This window comes from Cydia fagiglandana, chromosome Z, assembly GCF_963556715.1.
Source record: "Cydia fagiglandana chromosome Z, ilCydFagi1.1, whole genome shotgun sequence".
Taxonomy (NCBI): domain Eukaryota; kingdom Metazoa; phylum Arthropoda; class Insecta; order Lepidoptera; family Tortricidae; genus Cydia; species Cydia fagiglandana.
In genome coordinates, this window is record NC_085959.1 from 25269199 (window position 1) to 25290172 (window position 20974).

The following is a 20974-nucleotide window of genomic DNA, read 5'->3' on the forward strand; positions in this document are numbered from 1 at the left end:
TATGATTTTACAGTGTGATTACCTAATTAGTTTGTGTATTTTAGTAAATTTAATTAATTTAGTGCAGTCATATTATCAGAAATTAAGCTTAATGTGAGTTCGGTGATGAGTACACCGACAATTTGATTGGAAGGTATTATCGAACAGCGTCCGGAATCAGGAAAAGCGTATGTTTTTGAAATTATTTTTCTAGTGGTTGATTACGAACTATTTAGATTAACTACCTAATTTCACAAATAAATTAATGTATTTGTAATTTTATGAGCAATTGCCGAACAACAATAACCTATATAGATTATTATAAAACTGCGTTTGAAATGTTCATGTTTTACGACTTTTTGGCATCAAAATAAGGTTTTTGGCAAGACTATTATCAAACAATAATTTTAGATATTTTACGCTAGTATTAGCGAGAACTTTATACAGGTACGGTTTAGTAATGGATTCAAGTATTAAATTAATTGATAGATTTGTAGTTATACCATATTGATTACGATTTAAATACTATTTTCAAAATCTGTTCGCGAAATAGGTTCCACATATTTTCCATGTTTCGTTCACCGAACGGCTGTTCGGTGAATGGTACCCATGGTCTCTGCTACCGAACTCACGTTTGCGTTGACCATGTTTCTATTCGACGTTCATTAGAATATCATCCTTATTATTATAACGACTAGGTCTATATTTATATGTTTATTTTTTGTGACCATTATTTCAATGCCAGCCCTTCTCAAACTTTAGACATACTTATTGGACGCCTGATAATAGTCTCGGAATGTGGACAAAAAAACTCAATCTGATAATAAAATAATAAAGCAATAATATTTTATACAGAATGGTCCAAACCTAGACGTCCACCATTTTTTTTAGATTCATCTCGTCGTCGTCGTCATCTCGTCGTCATGGGGCGATTTAAACTTGACTTTTTAAACTTCAAACTTTTGTTATTTAACCTTCCCTAGAAAATGGACGAGACAAAATGCATAAAACATCAAAAAGAGATAAAACATCAAACATCATGAATAATCAAAAAGAGTTTGAGAATATACACGTGACCAGTCCCGTGAGGGTTGCGTTCATAAAGTTAACTTTTAGGTAAATACTAACCACACGAAACATATGCTATTAAATACTGTTTCTGTATTAAATACCCCGTAAGGAAACTATTGTCAAATACTAATGTTTTGTTTTTTATGTGAATTTCATAATTTAAATATTATGTAATCTTAATACCATTCCAATTAGCTGACCAAGGGCGGGTTTAAATTCAGCAAGCTGTACCCGCACCTTTTTCATTACTTACACAATTTGTTGCACAATGTTTAGATTAATACTTACCTACTTACTCCTTATACCTAAGATGGACTAATTACCTACCTAACCCTTATACACTATACCTAAGAACTTATGTAAAAAGTAATGAAATAAACGCATTTGTATTTGTATTTGTATTGTATTGTAAAACAGCCAAATTTTTTTATACATATACGTACATGTTTGATAATTGTTGCATACCTACCTATTTGGGATGACTTATTTTTCAATAAAAAAGACACGTCAAGATCGCTTACCACCTTTCTAATGCTAAAAAACAAAGTATAGTAGGGATTTAATACTGAACTACTAAAGTTTGGGCACCACTCAACACCATATTTTCATACAATTATTTCCTAGTTCGGTAATGCGGCCTCCCTATTCGGTATAATGTGCAAATCACGTTTCTTAGTTCGGTAAATGGTACAATCAAGGAAACTGGAAGAAATTATTTTAAAAATATTTTTAATATACGTCCAATCATTTCAGTAATTTATAGTTATGTTTAAATGAGGACAAATTTATCTAAGTTTCAATTTCAGTATTGAACATATTCGTATGCAAATACCAGAACTAATTAAAAAAAGAAACGTAAGTCTAGGTCTTAAGCATTCGGTGAAGCGTACTTTTACCTTACATTGTGCAACGAGTGCATGGGGTAAGTGAAATATAGTAGACGAGAGCCTGTAGATTCAAGACAGCCGCAGGCTGGAGTGAATTAAAGACTCGAGATTGCAATATTCGTACCCCCGGAGTTAAGCACAATGCTTTTCATCACACTTGCTAATAAAAAATTAAATAATAAGCGAAATAATTATTTAAACGGTGACTCGTGTTATCCCAGTGCTAAAAGTCCCATAACTCCTTATCTCTCTCTCTCTCTCTCTCTCTCTCAATTTCGCCCTATTCCTCCAATACTTACCTGACGTCATACCTCAGTCAAACACCAACTACTTATTCAATACGTTTCAGCCTGACTTTCAGCACGGCCACCGCGCGGTATTCCTCAAGGCGGAGTGCTATTCCCATTACTATTCTCTATATTCATCAACAGTATCATCACTCAACCTCTGGTATTTATATGCAGACGATCTGCAGATATACAGACATACGCTGCGGGTAGCATCGATCAGTCATCGATAAGCCAAGAAGTGACTGGCAATTTTCATTGGCCTATTTTCCTTCCGTTTAATACGAAAGTCATCCTTACCGTGATCTTCTGCTTCCTCTCCGGGACTGCGAGGACGTCGCGAATGAGGAACTTCTCATCAAGATTAAGCGTCTACAAAACGTTTGTTTATGAAATATTTTTAGTTTTCCCAGAACATATTTATCATTCGTCACTTCGTTATTAACTTGTATGGTTACATATCAGCCGCCGTAGAGACATGCGTTATCTTTCCTTTTCAAAGCAGTTTCTAGTTTCTTTTTCCTTTTCACTATTCATACCCTCTTCCCCACCCTAGCCTCTTTGAGCGCTTCAAGTTCCTGGGATACGATCGTGTCCACCGACTACGTTCCTATGTAAAAAATGTGATTTTGTACAATTTAAATACCGACGATGCCGACTGTATATTTGTTTCGGATTTGGGAGGGAAGCATTATAATTTGTAGAATAAGCGCTCTTGGGAAGGGTGTATAGTATCGAACGCATAATCCATTAGTTACGAAACAACTTGTATAAAACAAATAAGTAAGTAAAATATTTCCACAGTTGAATGTATTCGTAGTTGCGTGAGGCTGGTCGGCGCGGCGCGGGCGTGCTACCGGCGGCGGCGTGCGTCGGCGATGCGCTCGTAGTCGTCCAGGGTCTGCGGCAGCGGCTGGCCCGCGGTCTCTGGCAGCAGCAGGGCCACGGCGCCGCCCGCCACTGCCGTCGCGCCCACCAGCACCAGCGGCAGTTCCCCCCACACGCGCTCCTGCATTCAAAACATCCATTACGAACCACTATTAGGTGAATCCTTGACTATGCGAATTGCAGATAAATATAACAGTTTATTCCTTCCAATTCTTGATACGAATGATAAATCACTCATTGCATATGACAAGACTTACCTACTGCAGTCAATAATAGTTGGTAAGCAAGCACGCTACGAGTACGAGTGTGGTTCTGCTCATGAGTCGCACGAATATTAAAATTAATTGATGGTGTAATGAGGTCGCAGATGTTGTTTACAACATAAATATAGGATGACCCAAAAATAAGTTGACAATTTTTGTTTACTGAGGCATAAATATTGTTAAACGTTAAAGGAGAATGTTTGGAAAATAATATGTTTGGTTTTAGTTAAATTACAGTAATTCAATTTTTGATTTTTTTTATAAAAGACATGTAAGTAAGAAAAATATTACAAAAAAATATTTGTCAACATTATTTTGGGCTACCCTGCAGTTTAAGCTAGCTTACTCTGCACCGAATTAAGTAGCAAGCACACGTATGAAGTTGCCCCAGCAAGAAACGTCAAATCAATTATGAAACAGCTATACAGGGTGATTTCGGGGTCGTGGAGCAAGAGAGCCAGATATCATACAGAATCCAAAGATGAGCCTAATGATGTTGTTAATTATTGTTTATCACCAATAATGATGATTTTTTTTCAGATAACAAGTAGGAAAAAACATTTTTGCATACAATTTGGTGACCCTACTCAATGTGACGTCTTGTCGCTTTCCATACAGCGTATGTCAAAAGTCATAGGGTGACCATAATTACTTAGGATAACATTAATTTTACTTGAAAAATAAGAATAATTAAAGTAATTATCTTTTAATTAAATACTACCATATGATAATGTGGATCATTTACAGAGTCAGAAAAAGTGGTTCTGGATCACGACCCAGAAATCACCCTGTATATTTGTTTTATAGCAAATGCCGACCAAACGAAAGATTCCAAAATTGAACCACGAGCGTAGCGAGTGGTACCAAAAATGGAATCGTGAGCGTTGCGAGGGTTTCAAGGCACGAGGGCTTGAGGGTTAAACCAATTTTGCCACCTAGTGAAACACAAAATTGTTCACCGGCGCCTGGCACCGCAACTGGACGCTGAGAAGTTTTGTGAACGAGACGGGTCGCGTTTATTTTACACCCTATCACCACCGGTGTGATAACCGCCTAAATCACATACGGAATAAACGAGGAAGGGTGCCAGCATGGCGGCGGCGAACCCGCTGACGTGCACGAAGGAGGCGCCCGAGGCGCGCACGCTGGTGGGCATGAGCTCGGGCGTCCACTGGATCACGGCGCTGTACGCCATGTTGCCCAGGAACCGCGCACCCACTGCCATCACCACAGACGCGACCCCTACCGCACAAAATATTTATTAAAGTTCTTAGCTCATTTTTATCGTCATGCTTAATAAACTGCTCGCCATTTAGCTCTCATTGCGAATATTTTTCACAACTTTACACGTCCTAGGGGTCTTACCATTTGTTCACGAAGTTAACTAACGTTGTAAATATAGCAAAGAAGCCTATTCGTAAATTAGGACGTCAGGTATAGTAATATATAGTATTAATATTAATTTATTAATATTAATATCTTAGAAGATTTCGTTATTATGCTTAATAATATTAACTGCTTCATGAATGATGTTTTAGATTATTATTTATGATACCAAAACATATCTGTAGCCATACCTAATTAACATGTAGATAAGAATACCCAATATTTTTGTGATACTTATAAGAAAATTTTAAAAGAGCTTAAATTTTTAAGGATTAAGTAGCTAGTTGTCATCATAAGACATATAAATAAGTCAACATAACCAAATCTGTCGCGCATACACAAACATCATTGGTACAAGAAAGGAAGCTAGCAAATACAGGGCGTCCCACGGCGATGCCACATGGAAGGAAAGTACCTTAAATATCATAGATAGCATATTTTGCTGAAAGAAGACTCATTTTATTTTTAAAACTTAGTTAAATTGCATTCATACTTTTTTAATTTTTTTCGAAAAAAAATGTATGGAAAAAAATTATCGCGTCATTGGAGGAAAAGTACCTTAATTATTGTAAATAAACATCTTACTGAAAGAAGACATTATTTCGATTTAAAAAAACAAGTTGAATTGTATTTTAAATAATTTCATGGTTAAACCGGGAATCGAACCCGCTACACGAGAAAAAAAAAATACCTTGTAGCTTTGTCATACCGATCGAAAGGCTTCAATGTGAGAATTATTTTTTTGGTACAAGGTATTTTTTTTTCTCGTGTAGCGGGTTCGATTCCCGGTTTAACCATGAAATTATTTAAAATGCAATTCAACTTGTTTTTTTAAATCGAAATAATGTCTTCTTTCAGTAAGATGTTCATTTACAATAATTAAGGTACTTTTCCTCCAAAGACGCGATAATTTTTTTCCATACATTTTTTCAAAAAAAATTAAAAAAGTATGAATGCAACTTTACTAAGTTTTAAAAATAAAATGAAGTCTTCTTTCAGCAAAATATGCTATCTATGATATTTAAGGTACTTTCCCTCCATGTGGCATCGCCGTGGGACGCCCTGTATAAACCAAATTAGATGTCATTGTTAAACTGGTAGCATAAAAAACGACAATTCATTAACGTTTCTTTAGAATAGTTTTGTGCATGTTCTTAAGTTATTACGTCACCTACCTCGGGGCACAAAAGCGCCTACAAAAGCAACGACTCCTCCTATAATCAAGGGCAATGAGACTATTTTCCGACGTCCAAACCTGTAAATAATAGGATACGTTACATGAGTTCGCTAAGAATATTCTTATCCTTAATATTTAAAGCTAGATCAACTAATACGAAAATGTACTAACAGTCGGTCTAGCATGGTTTCGTTTTCGCGTGCGACACCATACATCTAGCGCGACTTCAATTAAGGACTCGCACGCGCAAGCGAGAACGCAACTTATGCTAGACCGCCTGATTAATTGATTGTAAATGAATAACTGTGTCCGCGGCTCACACTGCCTTCAAAAACTAAGGTCTCACCCTAAACGCAAGTATGTATGTATCTCCTTCGAGCAACACTGGCTTCCCACACATACTACCTCGGACGATCGATGTTCGAAATGATATTTAATGTCATAGTTTTCAATTGTTTGGTTGAGTTAAATATACACAATATACGAGTATACTCGTATACACTGGCTGTGTTACAACAACGCTATGTGCAGCAATTACATACTAAGTATGCCATTTAGTTTCCTTAAATGTACTTAGCCATGCCCCGACCGAAATTAACGAAATTTAATAAAAACACCGTTTACACACTAGTTACGAAAACCCCTTACAGTGCTGACGAAGTATGCACGAAGGTAACGTAAGTAGGTATGTCCCAGTGCCAGCTTTAATCTTACTTACTACCAACAGAGGAGGCCACTATGGTGGTACCTACTGGTAGTCCCCGGTAAGTACCTTACTTACTTACTTACTGCCGTGGCGCAGCGACCCGAAGTGGATCTTGGCCTCTGACACTAAGGAACGCCATGCTTCGGTAAGTACCTATATAAGGGACGACCGCTTGGCCATACAAACGTAGTCCCCATTCTCCAACAAACCTGTCTATTAGCAGAACCACTAAAGCAATCGAAGGGACTTCTGTAGCGCCCGTCAACGTGAACGCTATGAAGAAGTCCACCCCAAGATGCTCCGACATCCTGATCAGGCCATCGAACACCAAGGCGCAGGACATGAATGCGATCACCAGAAACAATACAGTTTTTCGCAAACCTTTGGTTTTAAATATCACTAACAAACTTTCATCTTGCTGAGTGAATGATTTGGCGGCAGCCTGAAACAAAATTTAGACATTATCATTGGTCAATGTAGCTCTACAATAAATTATAACAGACATATAATTTTGATTATGGGTTTGTAGTTACAAATAACTTTGAAATGATAGTGGCATTTCAAAGCGTGGTCTTTAATTAGTATACCAATGGGAGATAGTTGCATTCAGCCAACTACGAGTATGGTTTCTTTATCAACTCTGATTGAGCGTGCTCCGACTGAGACTGGCAGCGACTGCAGACTGCAGGGCTGTCGGATTTGGTCTGGGACTGGAACTGGGAGTATGTCTAGGAATGGCTATGAGTAGGTAGCTATATATCTACCGAAAAAGTTACTTACTATAAATTCATCGAGAACCTCTTGGGAAATTTTAGTTCTGTTGACCCTTTCAAATTTATGAACTACTTTTACAGCTTCATCAACTCGCCCTTTGGATACCAGCCACCTGAAAATAATGCTGAATATTGAAATACCTACGAAAACTAAACTAACAAAGTAACTAATACTCAAAGTAAGTACCTACTGTTGGTACTGCCTATACAAAGTGATCACGGGGAGGGGAACCCGAAGTGTATGTATTCTTGATCATATTATAAGACTTCATTGTCTCTAGAATTCGCCTAGTTTGAGGGTAAATATAAACCAATTGGAAAAAAACATCCTGTACTTAGTGCTAAACGCTTTTGTGGTGGCGATGTTGCTGGCTGGGGTTTAGTTATTTAGTCCATGCGGCTGGGAGAAAAATCTACCTCTGACAAAACTAAAAACACTATGACGCCTGGTTTAAATACTTATTGATTCTTAGATATAAAAATGTGCAAAAACTAATAGGCTTTACTAAATAAAAAACCGGTCAAGTGCCAGTCGGACCCGCGTTCTAAGTATTCCTCAATTTTTAACAATGTATTTTTTATATGTGAAACGTGAGTGAATTGCCTTTAAAAAAACCTATAGGGGTCGGATCAAAAACTAAGTAATTAGTCCCACTCACGCTTGACTACATATTTCTAATAGATTTTCCTGTCATTTATAAGTAAAGACCTATTTTATGTTTTGAGGTACGGAACCCTAAAAAGTAAGTAAGGTAAACGTACTGGTGCTCGACGCGGTCATCATGTCATCTTGTACATGTTACATGTCATCTTGAAACTTAAGTCATTGTCAATAGATGTGACAGCAAGGTGTCATCCTTTGGGGTCATCCATATTAATTACGTCACACGTTTAGGGGGTTGGAGGGGGTCAAGAAAATGTAACATGTTGTGACATGGGGGAGGGGGGAGTCACAAACATTGTGACGTCATTTTAACACTTCATCACTATTCAGTAACCGAAAATTAATTTATATTTTTTTATTCGCTGTACATTTAAATAATGAGGTTTTGGAAGTAGGCAATTTTCGTTCCTAATTGGTTTTGTGTTATAAAATTACTAATATGTCTTTTACCAAAAAAAAATTTACTTAAAAAAATAATGCCGAGTTAGTATTGCCGATTTCGCTGAAAACAAAATTGCCTAAAATGTGACGTCACTCCAGGTGGGGAGGGATTTGCAAAATGTGACCAAGTGTGACAAGGAGCAAGCAGCCAAGAGGGTCAAAAAACCTAGAAATCCGTGTGTCGTAATTAATGGATGATCCCTTGGGCATTAGCATGTCGAGCTTATCTTACCTTACAAATTCATTTTAGTGATAGTTTTACTAATATATTTAGTTTTTATCTACAAATAATTTCGGAAGCCAAAACAGAAAAAAAATATAGTGGGTGAATGTATTGCGTATCTAATTACTTCTTTTGGCCTCGGAAATGCCCATGGTTAAAATCTTTCGGGTTCCTCGTGACCACTCTGTATATGGTAGACGGTCTTACCCGACACTCTCCGGAACCAGGAAGGGTGTAACCAGCGCAACCAGCATGGGCAGCGAGGTGACCAGGATGAAGGTCCTCCAGTCGCTGAACCACAGCGCCAGCCAGGGCAGCGCCACGCAGCCGCCGCCGAAGTACAGCGCAATCGACATGTTGGCAACCCACGACCGATGCTTTACGCCAACGTACTCCAACGCTGCAATAAAATAACGGACAACATACTGTACTTTCAAACTATCAAAAACGATGCAAATATAGAACATAGGATAGGAATTATTGACGCAGAGAAAGTAATACGCACAGCCACCGGTAGAATTCCGGTGATACCTACATCTTTGTAGGTATTCCCAATTTACCACTAACTAAATTCGGGATAAGGTACGCATAAGAGCATTAAGTAGCCAGGGTGAAACACCTAGCTGTCTCCGAGCAACTTACACGAGCACTAAGCAAGCTCAAAGCATTGCTAGGCTTTCTGGAGCTGAATGGGTTAGTTAGAGTACGCAAAATATGCCCAATGGGTTTCGAATGGCGGAAATGTCTCAGTTTCCTGAGACAAAACTATATCAACTGCAATATCAGTAATTTCTAAGTTTTCTTACAGAACAGTCTGGGTATGGGGGTTAGCTTTATTGTACGTACAGTCAGCAGCAGAAGTTACTATGCGGGCGAGGTGTTCAAAATTACCTTGTCGTGCTCTTGATCTTGATCGAGATCTTGATCGCATGATCATTTTGAACACCTCACCCGCTTAGCAATTATTGCTGCTGACTGTACATAAGTGGTAAGGTGTATTCGGGTAATACCGAATGTCGGATAATTCCGAAATTCAGATGAAAATCACCCTTAATTCCATCATAATAAAAGTCTCTTTCGGAATTATCCGACAGTTTTCGACATTCGGAATTACCCTAGTAAACCTTACATAAGAAACCTACAAGAAGCGCAATTGGTACTCGAGTTACAATTAACACAACACAACTGTGACCTCTAAAATGACTCTAAATACCTACTGAATAAAGGTGAATCATGGTCAATCATCAAAAAAATTAACTCGTTATTATTTTTAGTCATCATTGTAATCGTGACTAATCAAAGAAGTAAACTAACGAAGTATAAAAACTTATATTATTACGAGTATATTATTATAGTCTAGATACATACATCTTTGCCCTCCACGTGCCCTGTAAACATAATCAATCAATAATAAAAGTTATATCTAACCAACCCTTGCTCCTACTTTTTGGGATAGGTAGGTACCTACAAAAAGGAAATCACTAGTGTCCGACCGAAACATGTTTTTTTGCCGAAACCGAAACCGAAACCGAATGTTCGGCTTTGGCTCTAGTTTCGGCCGAAACCGAAACCGAAACCGAAACTTTTGTAGACTTGTTAGAATCGTTGAAAAAATGTCATAAAACCGCTTTTACACACATATTATGGGACTGTCAACACCCAATGTCCTTGAAATTTATGTTACTTAAGCAGTTTTTTAAGAAAATTACTACAGTTAGACCAAGATAATTCTGCAACGATTTTGATAACACACGCAATGCAAGTGTTATTTTAAACGTCAAAACTTCTATGAAATAAGACGTATAAATAACATTTGCACTAGTTGCACTGCGTATGCTATCAAAAACATTGCAGAATTTTCTTGGTGTAACTCTATTCATTCACCAGTCAAGCTAACATGTAGATACAGTGATTACAGTGTCAACCAAAAACGCGAGCGCAGCGAGCGCGAAATTTTTTGTTAATAATATCGCAAGGCCGGGTACCGATCTTCACCTGGGCCTAAAAGTCCGAAGTGCCCCAGTGAGGCGAACTTTCATGCGAAGTCAAAGCCGTGCTTCAGGCTTCAAAATAAGTAGTTGAGCACAGACTCCAACCAATGTCCATTGTATTAAAAAGCGAGACCGCAGGCTGAGCATGGCGCAGCGAGGCCAAAGGCTAAGCTGAAGTAGAGGACATGTGGAACGCAAACCAATGGTAAATTGAGGTAAAAAGTGAGGCTAAGCATTCGTATGAAAAACTGCACTGGGGGCACTTTTAAGGGTTTTTTCTTCGTTTTAATCAATAGTCAGCTGTTCAGCCTCGCAAAATATTAACTATTGAGAAAATCAACTTTGCAGCACTAGTTGAGCGTAACCTTTAGCCTCGCTTAAAATTTGTCATTAGAGGTAGATAGGAAAATGACTGAATAAGTGATTGAATAAGAGCGAAAAAGACATCGTTCGACTCGGGCCGAGCGGATACTCGGCCAACGGCTACGTGCGACAGTGCTATCTCATTCACTCCGATACAATTAGACAGTGTGCGCGTTATAGGTATTGACAGCCTCTTAAGACTGAGTCGACCGTCCAGTGGCGCCCTCACTAGTGGAATGGTGTTTTATAATAAACCAATTAAATTATGTAGGTACCCATACCACCTATACATGAATCAGTATATGTACCTAGATATTAATATTGTTGTCCTACTTATTCCCCAACTTTTGGTCTTTGTCCGAAGTACCATTTCGTAAGTTTCGGCCCGGCCGAAAGGTTCGGCCGTATTTTGGCCGAAACCGAAACTACGGCCGAAACATGATTTTTTGGCCGAAACTGGCCGAAACCGAAACCGAAACCGAACCTTCGGTCGGACACTAGAAATCACTAAGCTGAGGGGCGGTTCTTTGATATAAGGACTTATATATTTCAGACTATCACTACAACTTATAAAACAAAGTTCCCCGCCCCGTCTGTTTTGTTTTTGTGTATATGTATAGAGCATAATGGATTTATTAACTAGCTTGTAAGTTTCGTACCACGGTACTCTGATGAATAGCTCTGTATTACGTCACGATTGTATTACATTGAGATAAAGATAGCGCGATTAGCGATAGGAGCAAAGCCGGCAGTGTAAGTAAGTACTAAACGTGTTTATTTTTTTTTTCACCACACCATCTCGGAAAGCCTTACTTTGCACTTAAAAAACTTGGGTTGCGTTTTATTCACATGTGAGGCAAAGTAATCAAATGCAATTTTTTTGTAGTTTTCTTATGTTTGCTGGTAGAATTGACTTTTAAATGATGATTTTGGATGAAAAATCTTTGATAACATTCATTTGGATTTGATTTGGTTTGATTTTGTTTGATATTTTACATTTAATATTTTCTTCGGGTTGGTGTGGTGAAAAATTTTGTGTTTCACTCGGGGCAAATTTTGTTTAACCCTCGTGCTTTGAAACCCTCGCAACGCTCAAGATTCCATTTTTCGAACCACTCGCTACGCTCATGGTTCAATTTTGGAATCTTTCGCTTGCTCAGGTATCAATATTAGCACGAGCGGTTAAACAACAACTTTGCCCCCTTGTAAAACAAATAACTATTTAAGTATTTAGATTTGTTGTCCAATTTATCCATGATCTCACTATGTACACGAACGTGTCAGATTTATGGTTCGACTCGCACATTAAACTGTCGTAACACGTACTCGTACTCATAAAATTAGGTACCTATGCTAAATAGGTACACTTACATAAGTACATCGTACAATTCATTAGGCATGGTAATTAAACTGAGGAGTATTACAGTATGTGTCTGACCATGGGGCTTTAATTCTAGGGCTTGATTTTACTCGCTAAACTGAGTTACTTTTACTATGGGACCAACCCAAATATTTTGGCTTTTCAATAGAAAACGTCGACATTTCATCAGCCAAAATGTATGAAAAAGTAAAAAATTTTTTCGGGCTTTCGGGGTTGGTGCCATAATAAAAGTAGCTCAGTTTAGCGAGCAGAATCGAGCCCTGAATTTAAAGCCCCATGGTCAGTAACACCCTGTATACCTATAGGCACCAATATCTCACATGTCTTGCAAATGACATTCGTTTAAAGACTTTAAAGGATGACTCACGCTTGCTCACGCTAAACCGGGCCGACGCGTCCGACATGTCATTTTATATGACGGCTGATCAGTGATCACGTGGTGCTTTCCATAGAAAACGACGCGCCGGAAGCTCCGGCCCGGTCTAGCGTGAGTCAACTTTTATTCTCCTTTCTTACCGAGGATATATATAAATAGAAAACAGCCGTCACAAGACATTCCAACCAGGAAGCGGCACACGGAGAAATCCCAGAAACCGGTAGTAAAGGTCATGGCCACGCCGCCGACACAGCCGAGAACGTTAGACACTGTAACACGTGTAAACATTCTATTAGAAATTTGGAAAGATAATGCAACAAACCTACGTAATTTAATAAATGTAAGTAAGTACATACTTATATAGAAACCGACTTTCAAACCTTCAAGAAAACAGCGTACGCCCATTTTAAATGCCGGGAACGCCCTTACAACACCTCTGGTGTCGCAGGTATTTATGGACGACGGTAATCGCTTTCCATCAGGCGATTCGTCTGCTCGTCAGCATCCTATATCATAAAAAAAAATCCCGAATTCCCTTCTCCAAAAGAGGTAATACATAAGTAAACACAACATAAAAATCATAAAATACACTCGGAGGAGATTTCAACTGTCTACATCTACTCTCTATACATATAAAAATGTCTGGAACTAGCTGACCGACAGCCGGAAATGAGCTTAAGGGAGCGTAACCCTAAAATACTATATAGACTCCGCTCTCCGCTCGCAACAACTTCACGTAGAAGTCACCCTCACGCCTTCAGGTAGGTGTTGGTGCATCAACTAATCATCTTACATCCTTACCTACCTACATACATCCCTTTAGAAATGATTCATTTTCATTTATAACTAAAATTTTCTTGACGGTTACCATTATGTCGCCATCAAATATATCGTAGATCGGAACAGCGTTGCAAATATCTGAACAAAGCACCCTTGGCATACTTATTAATTAAACTGTGCCCTTGGCTGCTATGCATCATTTTAAGTATCTGATAGTAAATAGCTAACCGTAAAGTAAAATTTTAAAGTAGACTATTTCTAATCGTAAAGGGTATATTGTTACAAATAATCACCGAGCAACGCTGGTATCCGTCCGAATCTGTCGGCGAAGTATCCGAGGAGTATTCCGCCCAGCATGGACCCCAGAATGCTGATGGTCTGGGACCACGGCACCAGCGCCGCTCGGCTGCACACCCACTCGCGCTGTAAACACAATTCATGATTTTCATCACAGACAACAACAATATTAGGCAATAGCATACATAAAGGTAGCCTATTAGAAACCAACACAGTTTTATTACATGCTATAGGTACCTATGTATTTTGCAATAGATTAATAGTTATTATAAAAAAAAACATTTATAACTAGCTTAAATCTAAAAAAAAGCTGTACCTGTACCAAGAATGCTGGCGGCATTTCCTCGCTGTATCGCAATGCTGATACATTGTGCGAGGTAGCCGCCAGTTACGTCAACCAGACGCTTCGCGATTTCTGCGAACAACTTGTGCGCGCTGGGGCCCCATGGATCTAGAGTTTCAACTCCAAATGGTACAAAATGGTAAACTCTACCGAGTCTCGTAAGTAGGTATATTTGTTACGTTTTAAAATTTAGGCGCTTTCCGCCGCTCGTCCAGCTTTTACATTAGTCCGTTGGAGGTGGGTGGGTGGGCCAGTGCGTCTACGTGGTGTCTACGCAGGTAGTATCCCACACTAACATCGGCTCCAAATTACAAGGAACTAAGGATACCCCATCGGGCCTCCTGCCATCATCCGTGATAATGCCAGTCGGCTCAAGAAGAGCAGGCACATTGATAGGAGGTGGCAAGAGACCGACGGATTATGTCATTAAGCGAGGCATGTCTCAAAATCGGCCTGGGGGGCGATTTTTGAAATTCGATCGCTCGATTTCGTCACTCGGAAGTCGGTGGAAAACAGCGATATACACATTTTTGAAATACTAGCGATAAAAATTTGGAATCTAGTGGTATTGACCACTCGTTTTCAATTCTATTAGTAGAATTTAAATGCCTAGTAGTGGAGATATTATTGAGCGAAATACATGAAATCGAGCGGTCGAATTTCAAAAATCGGCCCCCTGCACTTTTTTGAAAAGATAAAATCCATGGTGTCCCACGTCGGTCCTCGTCCGTGCCACAAGAGCATTATGTGTGGCGTACACACCGGAACCCTGAGTCGCAAACCAGTCGCCAGTCTAAGGGAAGTCGGATCCAAGAAAGTACCAGTATTGGATGGAAGGAAGATACCAGTGAAGGATGGGCATGTAGCCAGTAACCAGCTTCCCGGGCTCCGATCGCCAAAAGCCTCGCGCGATCTGTACCTGTACAGTTGTAATAGACTAAGGTACATCAAACAGTGATGTTTTTCGAGATATTCATTTGTCTTAAATTACAAGCAGGAAAATCAGTAAGTACCTAACCCAGACACCAAAAAAAATGTTAAGTAATTAACTGTCATACCCTACTCACTCAGCTAGAGCTAAGTAGGTACAGTCACCATCAGATATATCAGAGCGGCCAATGCGCTCACAAATATCTGAACACGCCTCTGTTGTCAAGGCGTTAGAGCTCTTGTTCAGATATTGTGAACGCCTTGGCCGCTCCGATATATCTGATGGCGACTATACATATACCTTCTTTACATTACACAATGTGCAACAAGAGAGCAGTTGGTTTTTGCTAGCCCCGGACGGAGCCCAGATCTTTAGCTTGAGAGTACCTATACCTACCTACTAAAAGCAAGAGGATCTGAATGGCACATACCGACATACCTCAGTAGAGACGGTAGAATATGGTATGTCATCGAAGAGGAACTCCCACCCATTCTGGCAGGGGATGGTGTGCGAGCCGGGCGCGGGCGGCAGCATCGTCTCCAGCACCTCGGTCCAGTTGGCCACGAACACGACGCAGCGCTCGAACACGCCCGCCGCGCTCGCCGGGATCGACAGATTTCGCCTGACCAACACTACTAACTTTTACGTATTCTGGAGGCATATATATGTACAGATTAAAAAATATGATGTACCTACCTACTTAGTTACCTATTTATTTTCAATCTCCGGGCTACCAAATTCTCAAATTCTATCGAAAATATACCGAATATCGAATAAGAACCTAAGGGGTCATCCATTAATTACGTCACACGAATTTCTAGGTTTTTTGACCCCTCCCCCCTCCTTGTCACACTTGGTCACATTTGGCAAACCCCTCCCCCCTAACGTGACGTCACGTTTTTCCTACGAAATCGCCAAATCGAATTAAGTTTAGGTACTTACTTTTATTATAAATATTTTATCAAAATATTTTTGACGATATAAATATTAGTAATTTTATAACCCAAAACTGCTTAGGGAAGAAAATTAAACGAATAAAAACGATTATCGTTTTAAAAACATGTTATTTAAATCTACAGCGAATAAAATAATTTAAATAAATTTTCGGTTACTGACGAAGTTAAAGTGACTTCACAAAGTTTGTGTCTCCCCCCTCCCCTATGTCACATTTTCTTGACCCCTCCCTCCCCCTAAACGTGTGATGTAATTAATGGATGACCCCTAAGTATTTACCTACCCACCGCTGATACCCACCGATTTGAAATTTTTAATTTGGTGCAAAAAAGCTTTTTCACTTCTTTGACAGTTTTTTGTAAATTTCAAATTTTTACTTGCGTAGTAGTAAAAAACAACATAGCCAATTTTGTTTTTCTAGGCATAATTGGTTTTAATTTGGCAAACGATGTACCAAACACCCTGTATAATGTTATAATATTAAGGACTCGAATGTTTGAAGAACACGGCTAAATTGCATATATGAGTTTTCTTTTCCATTAGGCAGGCTACATTAGTCACACTTTTTGAAACGGCTTAAATATTATATATGTACAACAAAAAGTCTATCTATGGTCAAGCAAATCTTGTCAGTAGAAAAAGGCGCGAAATTAAAATTTTCTTTGAGACAATATCCCTTCGCGCCTACATTTTTCAAAATTGCCGCCTTTTCTACTGACAAGATCTGCTTGACAAACAATATTATCAAATTCAATTCATTCATCAAAAAAGCGGCCAAGTGCGAGTCGGACTCGCCAATGAAGGGTTCCGTAGCAGCAAGTAACATAGGTAATAAAATTGCGGTTTACGATTTATGACGTATTAAAAAAAACTACTTACTAGATCTCGTTCAAATCAATTTTCGGTGGAAGTTTGCATGGTAATGTACCTACATCATATATTATTTTTAGTTTTATTAACCGACTTCCAAATCTCAAAGAAGGAGGTTATCAATTCGGTTGTATGTTTTTTTTATTTTTTTTATTTTTTTTTATGTTTGTTACTCCATATCTCCGTCATTACTAGATCGATTTTGAAAATTCTTTTTTTGATTGAATGTACAGATTGGTCCCGTTTTTGTCAAAACCCAGTTCTGATGATGGGATCCATGAGGAATCGAGGGAACTCCTCAAATCTTAAAGGCATACATAAAGTGATTTTTGGGTTTTTATCAACAAATCAAGCATATACACCCAAAAAAGTGACATTTGATGAAGTGGAACTGCTGATGATGATCAGAACGGAACTCTTTAACGACGCATAGTTCACGGTTGGCGATTTGTCCTCTTCGTTATGTTTGTTAAGCAAGTTAAGTTTTTAAGCCACATTTTTGTCAAGCTCGAGTTCTGATGATGGGATCCATGAGGAATCAATGGAACTCCTCAAATCTTAAAGGCATGCGTATAGAGATTTTTGTATTTACATCAGAAAATCAAGCATTTTCATTAAAAACTGTTGCATTTGATGAAGTGGAACTGCTGATGATGATCAGAACAGAACTCTTCAACGACGCATAGTTCACGTTTGGCGATTTTTCCTTTTCGTTATGTTCGTTAAGCAAGTTAAGTTTTTAAGCCACATTTTTGTCAAGCTCGAGTTCTGATGATGGGATCCATAAGGAATCGAGGGAACTCCTCAAATATTAAAGGCATACGTATAGATTTTTTTGTATTTTCATCATAAAATCAAGCATTTACATTAAAAACTGTCGTATTTGATGAAGTGGAACTGCTGATGATGACCAGAACATAACTCTTCAATGACGCATGGTACACGTTTGGTGATTACGAATTTCGATTTTGACTTGGACTGGGACCCGGACTCGGACTCATACCCGGATCCGGTTCGGACCCGGATCCGGTTCGAACTGCGATCCGCACAGAACCAAATGGCTGTCTGAGGAGTGGGTTAGGTTAGGCTAGAACTACGACCCTCATGGCTCCTCTTCACGATGGGCCAACGCCGGCCACTCCAAGGGACGCATTTATGCGTTAGAGGGAGCAAGTGATATTGCTATCTCATTCTACCGCATGGCTGCGTCCCTTGGAGTGGGCGGCGTTGGCCCATCCTCTAGAGGAGCCATTATACAGAATCGAAATGCTAGTAGAAAAGTGGGTGGTTTTACCTCCTTTTCTACATAGTGTACCATCTACTATATCGGCCCCCATGGAAGTCGCTTTTTTTTCTTAAAAATTATCATACTCTTATTTTAGAAGTTACAGGGGGGGGCACACATTTTACCACTTTGGAAGTGTCACTCGCGCAAACTATTCAGTTTAAGCCCCCTCCAGACTATGCGCGTGAATCGCGGGCGAAGCCGCGAACGCGAGTGTGGAGTCGATTTCGCAGGTCTGCGTTCTGGACTCCACACTCGCGTTCGCGGCTTCGCCCGCGATTCACGCGGATAGTCTGGAGGGGGCTTTGGAAGAAAATGATATTAGAAAACTCAATATCATTTTTGAAGACCTATCCATAGATAACCCACATATATGGGTTTGATGAAAAAAAATTTTTTTGAGAGTCAGTTCTAAGTATTATGGGGAACCCTAAAAATGTATTGTTTTTTTCTATTTTTGTGTAAAAATCTTAATGCGGTTCACAGAATACATCTACTTACCAAGTTTCAACAGTATAATAGTGCTTATAGTTTCGGAAAAAAGTGGCTGTGACATACGGACGGACAGACAAACAGATATGACGAATCCATAAGGGTTCCGTTTTTTGACATTTATTTGGCTACGGAACCCTAAAAAGGTCAGGTTTAGTGATACATATTTATAATTATTTATATAAAGAATATTAAGGAATATTAGGGATATCAAACATGAATAAAAAGCGCTGTAAAATCTAATACCTAATTAGTTAGGTAATATTGTTTACGAGTTATGACGCTCGGATGGGTGAGTTATTCGGCGAATACGGATATTCGTATTTATTTGTAGGTTCGTTCCTAACCCATGCACCACAGCGCAGAACTGACAATACTTTTCAGCCGCGACTGCTGAAAATATTTACAAACAAACTGCACTTTCCGTTACGACGCGAACCGCGAAGTGTGTTTACTTAAGCCCGTTGGGAAACCTGTTAAAACCAACCACCGAACCGAACGTGTTGAATATTTCACAATATTAATATAAGGGTAAATTTATATTATTCATTAGTGATATACATAATGCAGCTGAAGGCAGGTATCAGTATCTACCTTAGTTCCCATCCTAGGCCATCGAGTTCAGGGACCCGGCACCAGTGCTCGTGGGGCGTGGCCGTGATGAACAAGTGGCTCATGTACACAAATGCCCATAAAAACCCGAAGGGCAGCATCCCTACGAAGAGAAGTCGCTGGTAAATTCCCATCTCTCCCACATCTTTGATAACTGCCTGAAGTGCTGCACTAAGATCTTTTGGTTCTGCCGTAGTAACCACCTATAAATTAACAACATAATTGATCCACGACTTGATAAGTGATTATTATTCTGTACAGAGATAACAACTGACTTTCTCCCAAATTAAGAGCTATTGGTTACCTTGTTTTTCGAATCTAAATCCATTTTTAGCTATTAAACAAACGCCAACTACTGATATGTAAGTCTTAACGAAAAGCCCAGGGGCTAATGAAGTACTACTCCCTTATCATAATTTAAAAATATTAATAGATAAACATTAATAAGTACGTTAGATTCTGTTAATCTTTTTAATCCATCGATTTGAAATTAGTTGCCGGGTGACGCATTTCAGATTAAGTACATTTTACCTAGAGCTACTCTCGTACTTACTTACTTACCGTCTACTCCTTCGAACGTAATATCGCTCATCTCAAACATAATTCCTAACTATAGATGGTCAAGCAAATCTTGTCAGCAGAAAAAAGCGCGAAATTCAAATTTTCTATGACACTATATCCCTTCGCGCCTACATTTTACAAATTGCCGCCTTTTTCTACTGACAAGATCTGCTTGACCAACTATATAGGTAATATCCTTCTCCTCCCCCAGTACATAGTTATAATATTTGTTTTACAAGGGGGCACAATTGTTTAACCTCTCGTGTTAATAATAATATTGATACGCGAGGAAGCGAAATATCCCAAAATTGAACCACGAGCGTAGCAAATGGTTCGAAAAATGGAATCTTAAGCGTTACGAGGGTTTCAAGGCACGAGTTTTGCCACCGAGTGAAAAACAGAATTTTCACCACACCAATACAAGGGAAACCTAACTATATATGTATTTATAAAATATTAAACAAAATCAAAACAACTCTATTCAAAATGAATGTTATACATACTGAGAAATACTCTAAGCCAATGCCGGCAATTATCAAAAAACCGGCCAAGTGCACGAAGAGTTCCGTACCATTTATACGCACAAAACGGCAATTTAATCATCTATGACTTAGGTATCACGGTTCATGAGTTACAGCCTGGTGACAGACGGAGGGACAGCGGAGTCAGTAAGCAGGGGTACGAAACTCCTGACTTCGGCCAAACTCTGCTCCGCTCGGCTTAGCATTGCTCCAAGCAATTATTAGGGTTGACACAACTTGGCGTCCCTTTGCGTCCACGACGACTGATAAGATGTGGATAAGATAATAGCTTAAAGAACTGTGTCCCGAATTGGGCCATATGCTGTATATATTATTTATATATATCAGTGTATAGTGTGCTTCGAGTGAAGAAAGAAAATACATATTTTAAGTCCAGAATCTGCATGCGTTAGAAATTACAAGATGTCAAAGTAGGAATCTCAATCAAACATCGAATCTTCATCAGAAGTGT

The 20974-nt window shown here is 39.1% G+C and overlaps 1 protein-coding gene across 1 annotated transcript; it reads right to left on the reverse strand.

The window, feature by feature from the left end:
• Positions 1-3077: 3077 nt before the first annotated feature.
• LOC134678089 (solute carrier family 22 member 3-like) lies at positions 3078-19748 on the reverse strand. Its single transcript, XM_063536537.1, has 11 exons — positions 19725-19748; positions 19403-19623; positions 15646-15829; positions 13930-14059; positions 12997-13125; positions 8953-9145; positions 7425-7530; positions 6854-7086; positions 5937-6016; positions 4442-4617; positions 3078-3233 (listed from the first exon to the last, which is right to left on the reverse strand). The coding sequence occupies exons 1-11, from the start codon at positions 19746-19748 to the stop codon at positions 3078-3080; spliced, it is 1632 nt and encodes a 543-aa protein (XP_063392607.1).
• Positions 19749-20974: the final 1226 nt, after the last annotated feature.

Coding starts and splice junctions, on each gene's coding strand:
- LOC134678089 (XM_063536537.1), bottom strand. CDS start 19,748: ATGGATTTAGATTCGAAAAACAAG. Junction 6,017..6,853: donor GTGGTTCTGCTAATAGACAG/GTTTGTTGGAGA, acceptor TATTATTTACAG/GTTTGGACGTCGGAAAATAG. Junction 3,234..4,441: donor CACCCTTCCTCGTTTATTCC/GTATGTGATTTA, acceptor TTTTGAATGCAG/GAGCGCGTGTGGGGGGAACT.